Below are 16,835 nucleotides of genomic sequence, written 5' to 3'. Positions count from 1 at the left end.
GAAATGAAATGGAGAATTGCATAGTAAGTGAGGTAGTTGCCATTAACGGTGTAACGGTTAGCATTACTGTCTCACAGTGCTGAGGTCATGGGTTCTTCCCACCATGGCCCTAACTGTGCGGAGTTAGAATATCCTCGCCGTGTTTGCGTGAGTTTACTCTGGTTTCCACCCACAATCCAAAAATATACTAGCAGGTCAATTGGCTTCCACCAAAATTAACCCTAGAATATAGATTGTAAGCTCCACTGGGGCAGGGACTGGTGTGAATGTTCAAATATGCTCTGAAGTGCTGCGGAATATGTGTTCGCGCTATGAAAGAAATGGTTAATAGTTAAATGGGTCCCAACACTAGATTGAAAACTAGAAAAATAATGTACAACACCTTCCAAAATGTAGAAACGGTAAACTGACATGTGGCTTAAATAAAGACCTTTTTTTCTTATGGCTAAATTCTATTGCAATATCAAACCTGTATCATGCCTGACTTGTAATTTAAGTACAGTTAATAAAATCTGGTAATCCCTCACACAGCTAAGTGCTGAAAACAGATTTGAAAACATACTGTGAAATGAAGCAAGACATTCATATGAAATAATGTGGAGTGTTTTGCTCATCTGAATTTTTTTCTAACACAATCACAATGAATATAGATGTTTATTTCTAGATAGACAGAAAAGCTAAACCAAAAAGAGCACACAGCAATGCACTGTTTATGTGGGTTAAGGATTCTGCACAGCCAACTGAACAGAAAATAGAATCACAATAATACCTGAATTATGTGGAAACATAACTTTATAAAACAGAATATTATACACTATTTCTATCAAGGCCAAATCAATAAGCACATTGAAGGAATAGCTCAGTGTTCACTACTGGAAATTAAAATGTTAAAGTTCACCAATTTCTGATAGAGGTATACATATTAGTGGATCAACAAAAGGTAAGCTTGTTTTGCAAGGCATTTCTTTAAACAAATCATATATTTGCATAACAAAGGAACATACCGTTTAGCTCTTATCTGACGTAAGTGATGAAATACATTTATCACATCTCTTATGCGTCTGGGAGTTTCTTCAATTTTGGAAGCGAGATTGATACAAGCCATGGCAACAATCTGAAAAGAAGTCAATTTAATGAGAGTACAAGATTTCAACATGTGGTAGGTAAAGGCATAAGTAGTCCAATGTGGACTAGTTACTGTAATCTAATGACTGTCATATATACGAATATAGAGATATATTCCTGTTACGCAGCCAGAGGACATGTATAGCCTCAGTGAACCACAAATAGGACTACCAACACCTGGCCAGCAACAGTTATTAGGAACTTTCTTGTTTGTGTCCAGCCTTGACCTCATGGGTAAATAATTATTGGTGAGGGTTCAGTATGTAACTATTAGGAATATTTTTGCATGTTTTAACAGATAAAATAGAGTCGTTTTTAAAAAAGGCACAGGGCTAGCAAATTATATAAATGTGTCACTACATTTAGTGATTAACTGAACTTCCACGGACACCAGAAAAGATAGCCGCAAAATTTTAAAGAAAATACTACCCTATCTCGGTCAGCTCGACCCAGTACACGCAGGCGGGATTCAATGTCCCGTCTGCAGCGGGACGAGAAGGGGGCATGGCCACGAGTTGCGGCCAGGAAGTAACGAGCTGCAGACGGCAGTTTGTCACTTCCTGGCCGTTCTCAGCAGAACGAGCATGACAGCTTTGAATAGGGCCTGGCGGCCATCAATGGTGATTGAATACCCCCCTTTATCGGCACCTGATAAAGGGTGAAAATGTTCTCCCACACGATATTGCTCTACTCGTTTTCCCAGCCCACTAAAAAAAAATGTTGTGTTAAACTAAATGCACTCAAAACACCCAACAGTATTGCTAGTAACACACTGATGCCACCAAATGAATCACAGGCAAATATCTGCCACATCCAATTGTTATTGCTTGTCAAAATTGTACAATACTAGTTTTACATTAAAAAAAGAGTGGCCACCATCTTAAATGAAGATCACGGTAATAAATATACATAAGCATTACACAATGCGTGATACACTATGCTCAGCACAACAGAATGCTGACAGTCTACTGATTGCTAGCATCCCGACAAGGACCACAATGCCAGCATCCCAATCGGCAAGTACAGTATTCGGGGCGGGCTAGGTATAGGCACTACCGGGTAGATTTAAGGGAATTACACATGTAGAGATCTGTGCTAAGCAATTTTGCTGGTGTCAAGAGTTCCCATGGAGAGCACATACACACGTAGGGATCTGTGCTAAGCAATTTTGCTTAGGCAAAAAAATGCTGGGTAGTGGTTCAGAATGAGAGATTGCGATCAGTAGCTCTCATTCTGTACACAGAGATTTGCAGTCATTTGCTAGGCAATCGGACTAGATTTTGCAAGAGATATTTAATCTCTTGGAGCATACACACAGAGATATGTGCTTACTTTGTAAGCAATCTAGAAAGATTGCTTAGAAAATAGCACAAATTTGCTCCGTGTGTATGCCCGTTAGGCTGAGAAGGGAATGGTTAGGGTTGCACTCATCATGTTCAGAACGGTTTTACCCAAGTGAAGGGGCTATACCCATCATGAGCACATACTGAAAATTGCTGTATGGGTGCCCAAAAAGTTAGCTTTACACACATTTAAACTAGTGACCTGACTGAGGAAGCTTCAATCTGAAATGTGTGTGCCCATGACTTTACCAACATGAACAGAGCAACAATTGACTTGCTCCAGCAGTAATACACAAAAGTAACAGCCACAGTAAGAACCAATTGAATTGCACGCAAAGTGTTAAACAAAAACAAACAAAAGTTGTGTTACAATGGGATACACTTATGTGAGGGGACAGATGCAGTGATTAGACACATACAGCACACAGGTTTACATGTGTCAGGTACAGATGAAAAATACGATGTGCAAAACAGATTTGGGGCAGGGGGGGGGGTTATGTTTGTCAGGTAAATATGAAGATCACTATATACAGGGGGGTATCCCTATACACAGAGGAAGAGAACCACTATGCACAGATATACAGCACATATTGGAGGGAGAGGGGGGGCAATAACACTATTCACAGATACACAGTTACGACACACACGCAGCCCGTCATCCCTTCCCTCACCTCAAAGCTGTGCTTGACGAAGGACTTGGAGTAGAAGAAGCGGTGGAAGAGCACCTGGGCGGTCGCCATGGCCACCTGCGGAGAGAGGAGCTGGTGAGTGGCGGCGGCTACAGGGTGACACCAGAGACCGCCGCCATTTTGGGTGCCCCCTCCCTCTACACGGGCACGCTCCCACTACACATAGCTCTGGGATCCCCCAGTTCCTCACCTGCGGCATCCGCAGCAGTATGCCGGCTGACTGGATGAGCTCGCAGCCCAGGATGCGCAAGTCGGTCTCGTTGTGTAGGTCCAGGCCGTCCAGCATGGAGGGGGTCGGCGACAGGCGCTCATCTGGGACGATGGAGTTGTCGATAGTGAGGGAGACCTCGGAGTACAACCGGTCCCCGATCAGGATGCCACTGGCGGCGGGGCGAGAGGGGGCGGGCGGAGCGGAGATCGGTGGTAAGGCCGCCATTGCTGCTGTCACGGGAAAACGTATCTGCAACGCCGCGCAGGAAGGAAGCAGGCACCGGCCGGCAGTGACGCACGCAGCTTCCCCCCAGTGCCCGCCCAGTGCCTGCCCGCCCACCGCCAGCTGCAGCACGGGGAGTGGCTGGCGGTCCCTTCTCTTCCTCGTATAATACTGCTATGCTACCCGAGCCGGCCCCCGGTTGACTGTGTGCCCCTACGTACATTTTTCACCAACCCGCCATGCTGCTGATGCGTGTAACGTGCAGGGCCTGGTGGTATAGGTGGCAGATGTCAGTAATCAGGTGACACCGGTGCCGCGTGTTCCTACTCTGCTCACGCATCATGTACACTGTAGTATGATGTATATAGTAGTGCGGCAGCTCTCGGTGTCCCCGCACCAGCCGGTTTGTTAATATCACGGTATGGGCTGTGCAGCCTGACATCTCGGCCTCAACCATTACACTATCCCTTGGCTGATTGAATCTGGGTGACACTGGAGGCCCCATCCACTAGTCATAGTCACTACTAGTGGGATATGGACACTGAATGCTGGCCACACATCAGACCAACTTTTTTTTTTTTTTTTCAAATTTAAATTTTTATTGAATGTCACAAATCTATATCATTACACTATGGAAATGTAACCGTACCCCCCAGACCAACTTTTTTAAAACCCTTCAAACCACCAACCATCCAAATTGACAGTCCAACTAAAACAGTTCCCCACACATCTAACCAACTTTTCTTTCAACCAGCAAACTTTTTTTTTTTTTTAGTCCAGCCAACTTCTGTCCAACTTCTGAGGTCACAGAAGTAGGTGGACATGTTCTGCCTACTTCTGTGTTTTTTTTTTTTTTTTTTTTTTTACATTTATTTAATAAAATGGATTAATTCCACCTTTACATAGTAGACAGCAAGTGAATATGAAACTCTGCTTCACACACCAGGCAATCTCCTCATAGTCACATGATTCTGTTCAAATTGTTAAATGCAAGTAATTTGTAACAATATTCCTCAGTGTTGCAAAATAAGCCCCATACACACTAGATTACTTTTTAAAAGATATTGCTCATTTTAGCCCTTCTAATTCCCCTTTTACACCAAAATCCCTGGTCGGACCTGGTCTTCGAATACGGGAGTATCCAGGGTCGAACCCAGCTTCATACTCCATTTACACAGCACTTCGACCTGGGTCGTACCCGGGTCTGCGCTGTTTACACTGAACTTTGGTCAGGGTTTTCCCTATGGATGGCCCGGCGGCGGTTCTTCATGGCTCCCCCAGTGATGGACATGGGAGAGCTGCAGGCGGTAGGCAAGGATATGGAGCTGCTTATCCCCGAGACCCAGGCGGAAGTGTGCCGGGCGCTTCAGGAGGCAGACAGAAGGAGGAGGCGGAGGGTGAGTGGCAGCACTACAAGTCCCAGCATGGTCTGCTATTATGTAATTCCCACTATGGAACAGTGACATGCACTGTGGCCAATGTGAAGGCTCCACTGGCGCTGGGATCAATGGGGGTGGCTCCAGTGAGGGAAGCACACAGGTCCTGGAATTGCTGCCGCTCTGTGATCCGAGGAGCAGATGGTTCCCCAGGCACAGAGACAGGGACGAAAGAAAGTGTGGAAGCATAGGAAGCAGAGGAGAAAGACAAGGCCACAGATATAGAGATGAGAGATATGAGATGGATGGGGAATAAGAGAGGGTTGAAAGAGGGGGCTGTGGGGAGGAGAGAGATGTGGGCAAGGGTAGAGCAAAAGAGGAGAGATGGCAGGTGAGCAAGGGTGACAGGTGGGGTGGGGGAGAGAGAGCATAGGATAGAGAAGGAGAGGAGAGAAAAAAGACTGGAAGAGAGCGAAAAAGTGGAAAGAGACAAGGTGGGGGGGGGGGTGAGCTGCTGGGGAAGCTGCTGGGTGATGGGGAACAATGGCTGGGTCCCCCCCACCCACCCAGAATGCCGGCCGCTGCTACTGGGCGACCATATTGCCAGCGATTGGAGTGTGCATCGGCTATAAATCACCGGGTGCGTGCTCCTGTTTTTAGCCCCCTTATGACCAGCTGTTTCCCTATGCAGCTCCCCCGGCAGAGGTTCCCTTTCATCAGCGACCATCTCTGGTTGCTGATGAAAAGAAGCCACTGAGCAATATATCGCCCCGTGTGTACACAGCTTAATTTAGACTTCAGTTTCAACACACCCCACCCAAATTTAACTCTCTCTGCACATGTTACATCTGCCCCACCTGCAGTGCACATGGTTTTGCCCATTTTGAGAGCAAATTTGTACTGCGATCAGATCTGAATATGGGCCCATGTCCGATCTCCATTTGATGTCTATGCGATACTGATTCGATTTAACTATATAATCAAAAGCGAAGGGCTAATCTCACCGTGTGTACACACCATAAGAGTGGTAGGGCACTGGAGAAACAGCAGAGGACCTGTCACACAGAGAACTGTGCGGATGGGGATGTTTGTTCTTCTCAAGTCTCATGTTTCTTTGTAGAGCAGGACTCTATTAATATTAATGCTAGATAAGGATCAACACTTTCAGTGTAAGCCGAGCTTCCACATTCTCCGTAACATGGATCATTTGTGGAGATTCAATAAAATTAAGGTTAGGGAGTAGCCACTTATTTGTCTCTTGGAAACACTGCTGACTTGCCCAGCACATTATATGGGAAAGGCTTCAGACACAATATGGAGCTATAAAAAGTATCGGGGAAAGGAACCATATAATTCCCTAAGGCAAAAGCTATAAATCACATGCCAAAGCTTCCCAGAGTGCGGATTCACAATTCATTTCTTAGAAATTGATGTGTCACCTAAATGCAGTTATTCCAAAAACCCAAAGATAGCTGACAAACAACGTATAAATGAAAAGTTATTAACCTTTTATAGTAATATAAAGTATTTTACAATGGAAAACTTACACCAGATTCACTTTTTTTTATTCCTTCCAACTTTCCTGATTTGAGGACACTGATACCTTCCCAGCAGTTAGCACCTAAGGATACTTGACATCTGCCACACAGTATATACCAGATTTGACCCCAGTCTCTAAATTGGCATTACATGATTAAAATACATTAGTGTAATGTTAAAATTTGTTTTTCTTTTAAATTAAATGTTTTCATACAACAAGTTTTATACGTTATGTTTTATGTCATGTTAATTGTTATAGTAAAATTTACATTTATGTTTGCAATGACATTTTCATTAATTTCTCTTTGTCTTTAGTGAAATGTGGAGCAGCATATCAGTGGCTAACATTATTAGTGTTCCCGCTAGGCTGTTTTAGCGAGGTGCTGCGCCCTGCCCGATTTTTACAGTGCAAAATGCGCCCTGCCCTGCTAGCAGCGCCCCGCTAAAACAGCATGGTGCCTGTGTGTAGACGTCGATTCCCAGCGCTTCCCCGGCAGCACGGTAACTTCGGCGGTGCCGGGCCCGCCTCCTTTAGTGACGGCGCCAGCCAGGCCCGCCCCTTTTCGTGATGTCGCGGCCCGGGCATGCCCCTTTTCGTGACGTCGCGGCCGGGGACCGCCCACAATTGTGATGTCGGCGGGCCCTGTTTGCCCCCCTTGTGCTACCCCTGTCTTTGGATGTTTTTTTATATATATATATATATATATTTAGCTAAAGGTTTTGTGCATGGCAGTGGGGTAGTGCTGCAGCTTCACCTATCTGCCAATGTGACAATGATTAACGGTGCTGAGCATCAGGAGCCAATGCACACTGACTGCACAAGTGTGCAGTGTATTACTGAGAGTTGACTAAAGCTGGGTACACATATGTACAATTTCATTTTTCTTGCGACCATTCGATCGACCGAATACACGTTCGGCCGTCCGAAACATACGACCGATCTGCGCGTACACATATGTACAATTTTACTTGCGACGTCCGATGTACACCCGTCCAAACAATCGCAAGAAAAAGATTGTACCACCGTACACACTCTCCCGTTCTGGCTATTCGCACGATAAAAATGTACCCAACATTATTATAATGGGCTGGATTTAAAAGAGCATACCAAAACGAGGCGTGATCACGGAACAAAGAATCGTTCGTGTAGTACAGTGAATAGAGCCGTGACTATTCAGATCCATTGCTAGCTGTACAGGATATACGTACGTTCGTTCGTCTATCGGTGCATTTGGGCCTTTTTAATTATGAGCTTGAGGAGAAGGAAGGCTCGTGCGTGCATTTTGGCTGCTATGGCCATTAGATTGCAGGCTATTAAAAAAAGAAAAAGGACCAAGAATCGGAGCTGCTGGACCAGAGACTGGCTTCTGAGGAGAGACACCTTCTCCCACATGCCATTGCTACAGGAGATACGGGAGAACAATCCTGATGATTTCAGGAATTATCTCCGTATGGATGACGCTACCTTCATGGAGCTGCTGACACTGGTTACCCCTTTAATAGAGAGAGAGGACACCTATTTCAGGAGGCCTATTTCTGCAGAGCAGAGACTGGTGGCAACGCTGCATTACCTGGCAACAGGCAGGACCCTTGCCGACCTGAGATTCACCACCGCAATATCATCTCAAGCGCTGGGGTTGATAATACCAGACACCTGTGATGCCATCGTCCAAGTTCTACAGGACAAATACATGAAGGTAAATATGGAAATTACATACATGTCCCCCATATGTATAGCTGTGCACATACCTGTACCCTATATGTATATCTTTACAATGCCTGTTAATTTAATCTTTTACACCAGTGGGTGGGGGGTCATTTTGATAAGGCGGGTAATAGCTTTGAGGCTGCAATGGGGGAGGGCTGATGGGTCTAAAATCAACCCAACAGATTATTAATACGCATATACTTTTATATTGCAGTTTCCATCGACCAAGGAGGAGTGGCAAAATATTGCACGTGATTTCCGTGATCTTTGGAATTTCCCTAATTGTGGTGGATCTATCGATGGCAAACACGTCAGAATCATGCCCCCTGCAAAGAGTGGCTCTTTTTATTATAACTATAAGGGGTTCTTCAGCATTGTTCTAATGGCCATCGCTAATGCTCGATACGAGTTTGTATTTGTGGACATTGGGAAAAATGGTAGAGTTTCAGATGGAGGAGCCCTGGAGAATACATTTTTCCATGATAAACTGAAAATAAATGAACTGAATCTGCCAGAGCGGACTGAAAATGAGCACGGTTTGAACTTTGTTTTTGTGGCGGATGAGGCCTTTGCATTGCACCCTAATGTCCTTAAACCCTACCCACAAAGGGCACTGAACAGGGAACGACGCATTTTTAACTATCGCCTGTCACGTGCCAGGCGAGTGGTTGAAAATGCGTTTGGGATTCTGAGTAATAAATTCAGAATTTTTCACAGTGCCATCAATCTGCGCCTAGATAAGATTGACAAAGTGGTGCTGGCCTGTTGTGTGCTGCACAACTACATGCGCAGAAAAGCGGTGCACACACAACAACTGGGGGCTACAGTGGACGACAGCCAAGTTGTTGACGAGCCTATTGGTCTGACAGCTTTGGCAAATAATTTAAACACCAGAAATGCATCAACGCAAGCAAAGTTGTCAAGAGACGAGTACTTGAATTATTTCAATGGTGTTGGGGCTGTGGAGTGGCAGAATGACATGATTGCTTGAAAATATACGTTTTTGTCATTGTAAATATATTGTTTTTTGGTGTGTACTAATCAATATTTTGCCAATAAAATTTGTATACTCACAGTTCCGCACAAGTTGTCCTCTGCGTCTTCTTGCAGCAAGGAGGGGGAGGTGGAGGCCGAATCACGGCAAGTGAGTGGTAGTACTCAGGTGCCAGGCATTCCTGGAGGGCACAATGCCACGACACCGGGAGTGCAGACTGTACCCAGTACTGGTGTTTATGTACTAGCAAGTAGTTGCTCCACCACATACATGAAGGTAAATATTGAAACAATATGCATGTACCCCATATGTATATCTGTGCCCTATAGTCACCCTGCATGGTAAATGATATTTTCACACGGACACCAACTAGATTAGAGAATTTTTATATAAATTATTAACTTATAAACTTATAACAAATATAACATAAATAACAAGTAAATAAATAATAAAGAAATACTTAAACATAAAAATATTTAAACTATATTATTAAAACAATAATGCACTTAAATAAACTATATAAAATATTTACATATGGTGGTAAACTTGTCCCACCCCATAATCCCCTGTATCCATCGGTGGTTGGGAGGGAGATGGACTTTCCACTAAACTCTGGAAGGGGCCACCAGGTGGACCTGGTGGGAGCGTATTAGCCGACGTTGCCGGTTGGTGCTGCCTTTGCCCAGTTGGTGGCTGGAAATGTTGGTACTGGGGATATTGCACCGGGTGAAATACCGCTTGTTGGGGTATAGGAGCTGGGCTGATGGGTTGAAATTCAACCCTAGGCAGAGGGGTCTCATCGGTGAGCCGTGTGTGCCGGGACAGAGTCCCCACACGGGCCCGGTACAGCGTCTCATAAAATATGCGCTCTACCTCCACCCTTGTAGCCGGGTCCAACTTTCGCAAATTGTCAGCCAATACACTCCCCACCCGGTCCGCATCATCCTCCTCCATGGTCATCAATCTGTTGGCAGACTCCAGGATCTTGGTGGTTGCCACGTCCGCAGCATCTGGAGTCTGCCTCGGCCTTTTGCGCCCTCTTCTTGATGGTGCTTCTGCTGTAGTTTGAGCGCTTGCTAGAGGTTCAGCGCTGGTCGTGGCGGTTGGTGTGGGGGTGGAGCAGAGGGCCGGTGAAGGCAGCTGTGATGCCACCTCCAGCGATGCCGAAGATTCCTCCTCGGCAAATAGCGATGGCTGTAACAAAACAAGATGATGTATCACTATCGATTTTTAAGACTTCCATATATTTTTATATCTACGCAGAAGAACGCAGCCCACACACCACCATGTTGCTGCCATGGATGAAAGTGAGGTAGTTGAAGAGGCGTTATGACTGGCATCTCTGGAAACTAATTATTTAGATACCAGACATACCAAATACTAATTTAAATACCAGAAATGCATCTATGCGTGCTAAATTAACCAGGGATGAATACATGCAGTATTTTATTGGTGTTGGCGCTGTGGATTGGCAGAATGATATTATTTCGTTAATTTTAGACAACAAAAAAATATTACAATAATCCGCGCCAGAAAGACTACAACAGTGTAGATACCAGGGATTACCAATGCCAACCAAAAGTTCCAAATACAAAAAATGTGGTAAATGCACTTGCGATGTCTGAATATTGATCACTGTGTTCTCAGGCGGATAACAGTATACCTCCACCACTGAGAAGAACCAGAATTAGGGCCACAGAGAAGGTCAAATTGACGATGTATAACCAAAAGGGGGGGTATCGCCCCCTGCAACTGACCTCTCTGTTGTGCCCAACAGAGAGGTCAGTTGCAGGGGGCGATACCCCCCCTTTTCATTTTACATGTTCACAATTTTTATACTGTACTTGCTGTTATATTTATCTGGTTTAAAAAAAAAAATTTAAAATAAAATCCGTCTACTTACTGTGCCGCAAATGGTGTCATCAGAAACCTCTTGGTTGCACGCGGAGGTGGAGGGGGCAGGCTGGTTCCTTGTAGTGTTGCTGACCGAATCCCTGGGCAGCTCCTGGTCCACCGTGAAGGCCAGCAGGTCGTAGTACCACAGCCTGGGCACATAGACTTGGTCTGCCCCTGCCCCAGACCGCTTTGAGGACTCCACCTTATTTAGTTCCTTTTTAAATACGGTCCTCATATTAGCGATCCGAGTCCGGACCCACTCTACATTTGCTGTGGGGTAGTAGGTCTGGCTCACCCTCACCAGCTCCTCCAGAGCAGATAGCCTCTTCTGCCGATTCGAATGGTCTTTGGATTTGGTATTCCAGAGACAATTCTGATCCCTGTAGGCCTCAATGAAGTCCTTCATAAATTCGACATTTTTTTCTGCCATGGTTGAATTTCTGTTCCAAAAAATAAAATAAAAAGGCATATTATTTTCTTGATACACAAAGCACACCATAAACCATTTAATGTACAGGTGTTCAGTCTGTGGGCCACTAGATATACTGTAGCTATAGTACAGGAGTTGAAACTCTGTGGGACATAGGATACACGGTCACTACAAGCCCCAGCATACCCATGGCCCACAGATTGAAGTCCCTGTCATAGAAAACTACACATTTTGTTTTAATACTCACCGAAAGAAATGTCGATAAATAGTCCGGAAAATTCGCAGCGCAGCTCCGATCACTCAAACAGCAAGGACGGAATATTCTTTCGTGCTGAACGTGGCTTGAAACACAGTGATTGGATGAGCGCAGGAATCTCCGCCCCACTCACGTGCTTCGCGTCACACAGACACGGGACATCGAGGAGCCATGTCGGAGGGTCTGGCGCCACCGCATATGGGGGAGGCCAGTACAGCACCTTTGTTTTACAATTCAGCACTGATAACAACAGATAAAGAAATCGCTGAGAGACAGGACAACAAGGAGAAAAAAGTGAAGCGCGCCTCCGCCATGTCATCTGCAGAGGTGGAACTGATGGTCAAAATGCTGGATAGAAGGGACTACGATTGTTCGCGAAAAACATACCCCAAGACAAATTATAGAAAAGAAATTATTATGCAGCGTGTATGCAAGGAGATAAAGGAGAAGTTTGGGAAAAGAAGGTCCAAATACCAGCTACAAAAACGGTGGTCGGACCTGAAGCACAAGGAGCAGGCCAAGCTCAAGAAAATTCGTGGAATTATTAAAAGAAGTGAGTACAATGCCCTAGGTGGCTTTATTAATATACTGTCTTGATCCATTACATTTTGTGTGTTTTGCTGACATGTTGCTTGTTTTGACTCAGAGGAAATCCAATCCAGGAGAAGACATGAGGAAGGCAGAGACAGGGCCTCCAACCTGAAAATAAAGAAGGAGAGTACAACAGGTAAGGTTTTGTACCAGCACACCAACAGAACAACACATGTATACAAAACAAGGGGTAGTAATATGTCACTTTACCTTGTCACTATAGATGATATCCAGGCTGCGCAGCCGATGGAAGGGACCACAGAGGGCCACCAAGTGATTGCGATCACCAGCAGTGTAGATGGTGAGTGTATACTGCAAATCATCTTTATGGGATAGTGACGTATCATTTGTGGAAAGGTAAACATTTCTTTATCTGTACTTATTATAGATATCATCGAGATTTCAGATGTCAGTGCAGAGGGGGAGAAGAACACACCATCACCTGACACGTCCAGCGACGAAAGCACAATTCAAGAAAACATGACACAAGTCCATAAATGTCTACAAGAACTAAGCGGAAAAGTCCATACCGTAGCCCAAAAAATTACGAAAATCCAAAAAGGCGTAGCAGTAGTACACTCTTTATATGAAAAAAATTATAACGGTTTGCATTATAAAGTCAAAAAATAGTTTGTGTACTTTATTTTACTTTTTTCTCCTTCTTGTTTATTTGGAGGCCAGCAGCATGCACCTTAAAATGGTGCATGTCATGGCAAGCAGTCCCACGGCAGCAATGCATCACATGTGAGCAGGCCGGGATGTTCCCATGTGATGCGTTGCTGCCGTGGGACCGCTTTTCACTACATACACCACCATCTTCAAATGTGTTTTTATGTTTTTTGGGTGGGTGGGCGTTCCTGCTACACCTTCACGCAAGCACCTGTATGTGATACTCTGTTCAGGTCCGACCACCCAAATAAACAAAGTGTTCACAGTATTTTTTGTCAGTATTTCTTAATAAATGTTAAGTGTTTATGCAGAACAATGAACATCACATATCTATCTATCTATCTATCTTCTATAACTATATCTGTCAGGAATGCACACACAACGATTATTTATTTCAAAAGGAATGCACACACAACGAATATTCTTTAACAGCATGGCGCGGAAAGTACGGGGGAGAAGACTTCCTGTTGTTTACATGCTGCGCTGATGGAGGGATGACGCAGCTAGTCAACACCCACATGGGCGTGCTGCTTTTGGGAGGAATGATCGCAGGAACGGGCTGCATATCGATCGAACGTGCGTACACATGTCACTTTTCTTTCGATATGGAGCCGTCCTGTCGGAAGAATATTAAGCAGCAAAGAACCTGCGACCGACCGACCGTGGACGGCCAAGAGCGTTTTTGGCCGTTTATCGATCGCAACGAAGGGATCGGGACAGCGTACACATATATACAATCGAACGGCCGTTCGTCCGCAGATCGGAAGAACGGCCCGACGATTGTACATATGTGTACCCAGCTTTAGTTGTCCCATGAGACTTTGCACAAGAGGTCAGAGGCTGAGAGTAGGGAGGCCAATCCCGGGATCGGGATCGGCGGGATCCCGGGATTTTGGCCTAAAAAAGGCGGGATTTCAATCCCGGGATTGAGCCTTCCAATCCCGGGAATGCAGGATTAGTGCCCGATAGTAAAATACCGGCAGACAGCAGCGTGGCTGATAGGAACAGTGTGCTGTAGCGGCATCATGGTGGTGGCCGGGCTGCGCAGCGTGACCCCTGACATCACGTCACGCTGCACAGCCCGGCCGCCGTCATACCGCTATAGCACACTGTTCTGTACTAGGTTGCCTGGCCACACACCTGCCCGCTGTGCAGCTCATCCTCCCTGGCCGCCCGCTGTGCAGCTCGTCCTACCTGGCCGTCCGCTGTGCAGCTCGTCCTACCTGGCCGTCCGCTGTGCAGCTCGTCCTACCTGGCCGCCTGCTGTGCAGCTCGTCCTACCTGGCCGCCCGCTGTGCAGCTCGTCCTACCTAGCCACCCACTTGCTGGAGATGTTCCTGCTACTGCCTGTCACCACCTCCATGTAAGTGACAGTGCAGAGCAGGCAGGGGGATAGTGGTTTGGGATTATTCTGCCTTTAATTGATTTACGGTGTGGGCAGTTTGGGGGGGATGGGGACAGCTGTGTTTTTTTGGTTTTTTTGTATCAGGGAGGCCAATCCCGGGATCCCGGGAATCCCGGGATTGAGCATTTTTCAATCCCGAAATCCCGGGATTGAAAAAATGCCCCGGGATTGGCAACCCTAGCTGAGAGGCTTGTGCTGAGCTCTGCTTGGTGGAGCTCATCATACTGTATGCTTCGCAGGCCCATGGAGGACAGCAGCAGCGGCCTTGTCATGGGAGGGTTTTTAATTAGAGGCAGCGCTGAGCCTGTCAGGGCTCCTACAGAGTAAGGTATAGAGGGACAAACACAGGCTTTTCATGTGGTATTATATATATATATATATATATATTTATGTTTATATTAAACCCATTGACCAAGTTTATACTGCCTTTGCCGCTGCACCCTGCCCGATTTTTACAGTGTGCAGCGGCAAAGGCACCCTGCCCGATTTTTACAGTGCAAAATGCGGCCCGGGCATGCCCCTTTTCGTGACGTCGCGGCCCGGGACCGCCCACAATTGTGACGTCGGCGGGCCCTGTCCGCCCCCCTTGTGCTGCCCCCGTGCAGTGGCGCCCTGCCCGCCCTCATTTCTAGAGGGAACACTACATTATCATTAGGTTTGATGTTCTTCACACTGAAATTGCCGGTAAACACCGAGTGACCAGGCCCATAGGTCATTCCAATTTAAAAAATAAAATATGACATATCGCAAAAATTTCCATAAAATGATACTAGCAATTGTGATTATGGTTGTGTTGCAGTAACCCATGAGGGAGTACTCCAGCGAGGTTTGGAAATTTAGTCTAGTGTTAGGTGAAGAAATAAATCTATTTAATTTGTGCAGCTATAATAAGTATGAATAACTCAATACCCACATATATAATAAGCAAAACAAATGGGCCCTACACAGGGCCGGATTAAAGGGGGGGGGGGCAGTACCCCTGGGCCCCCTTCTAGGGGCTCCCTGTCTTTGGCATGTATTTTTTTTTTTATATATATATATTTTTTTTTAGCTAAAGGTTTTGTGCATGGCAGTGGAGTAGTGCTGCAGCTTCACCTATCTGCCAATGTGACAAGGATTAACGGTGCTGAGCATCAGGAGCCAGTGCACACTGACTGCACAAGTGTGCAGTGTATTACTGAGAGTTGACTAAGTTGTCCCATGAGACTTTGCACAAGAGGTCAGAGGCTGAGAGGCTTGTGCTGAGCTCTGCTTGGTGGAGCTCATCATATGCTTCGCAGGCCCATGGAGGACAGCAGCAGCGGCCTTGTCATGGGAGGGTTTTTAATTAGAGGCAGCGCTGAGCCTGTCAGGGCTCCTACAGGGTAAGGTATAGAGGGACAAACACAGGCTTTTCATGTGGTATTTTATATATATATATATATATATATATATATATTTATCACAAGAGAAAAGAGGAGCGCACAGGTGAGCAAGATTGAACAGCGTTTACTGAAAAAAAGTGCAGGCTCACATACATTAAGGATAGCAGCAGTCAGCATATGTGGTAATCACCGTCAGCACACCAGTACATAGCACGGACACCGGAGGACATCCAGAGGACCGGCAGAATGGAAATCAGGACAGCGGCGGCGGCGTTCTCCACACACGGACTCAAGACGGACAGGTAACTCTGTGACCAGGATCTGATACGTCGGGTGACCACGCCCCAACGCGTTTGACGAAGTCATCAGTGACGAAACGTAATGACAAGTGGGAGGGGGCCCCCCTGTCTGAAGTGACCGCCCCCCCCCCCGGAGGCTTAATCCAGCCCTGGCCCTACACATGTAGCGACGTGTGTAGGGAGAGTGTTCTGAGCGATGCTGGACACATCGCTGCTGAGCGAGGTGTCAGGGACAGTGTTCTGGTGAGAACACTGGCCCCAACTGAATAATAACCTGCCTGCGGGTAATTAATCTGCGCCATATACAGACCCGCGGGCTGCGCATTTACATCACTGTGTATTCAACACACAGCAATATTCAGGCATTTCTGAGCAATTTAGTGAAATCATGTCAAATCACTCAGGAAATGCCTGAATATCGCTCCATGTGTAGGGATCATAATACACAGCCAAATTTGGCATACACACAGGGTGAATTTTGCCTATTCTCTAAGCGATATGTCTAGATAATAATAATAAATAAGCAAATAAGCGTTTTCCCTGTACATGTGCTCCAAAAATATGTACACTTGCATCCATGTATAGAATCAGCCACACTTTAAGCATGTGCCTCCTTATGGTTAGTAAGATGCAACATGGGGCAGAAGATGTGTGCAGTACTAGGGCAAGTACAGGAAGGCTGTGCTCATGTAATTGAGGGGTACTGTGCTGTTATAGC

At 45.9% G+C, this 16,835-nt stretch overlaps 1 protein-coding gene across 1 annotated transcript in view; it reads right to left on the bottom strand.

Moving 5' to 3' along the window:
- Positions 1-3,828, bottom strand: part of CCNL1 (cyclin L1) — a 31,380-nt gene extending 27,552 nt beyond the window's left edge. Inside the window, exons 1-3 of the mRNA XM_083177885.1 lie at positions 3,348-3,828; positions 3,140-3,214; positions 1,005-1,114 (exon numbers count right to left, since the gene is read on the bottom strand). Coding sequence (XP_083034011.1) covers positions 1,005-1,114; positions 3,140-3,214; positions 3,348-3,593 — 431 coding nt within the window. The 5' untranslated portion in view covers positions 3,594-3,828. The remainder of the gene's footprint in view (positions 1-1,004; positions 1,115-3,139; positions 3,215-3,347) is intronic.
- Positions 3,829-16,835: the final 13,007 nt, after the last annotated feature.

Source organism: Crinia signifera, chromosome 3 (assembly GCF_055691185.1).
Source record: "Crinia signifera chromosome 3, ASM5569118v1, whole genome shotgun sequence".
NCBI lineage: Eukaryota > Metazoa > Chordata > Amphibia > Anura > Myobatrachidae > Crinia > Crinia signifera.
Note: the sequence above shows the minus strand (reverse complement) of the source record. Positions and strands in the feature narration are given on the sequence as shown.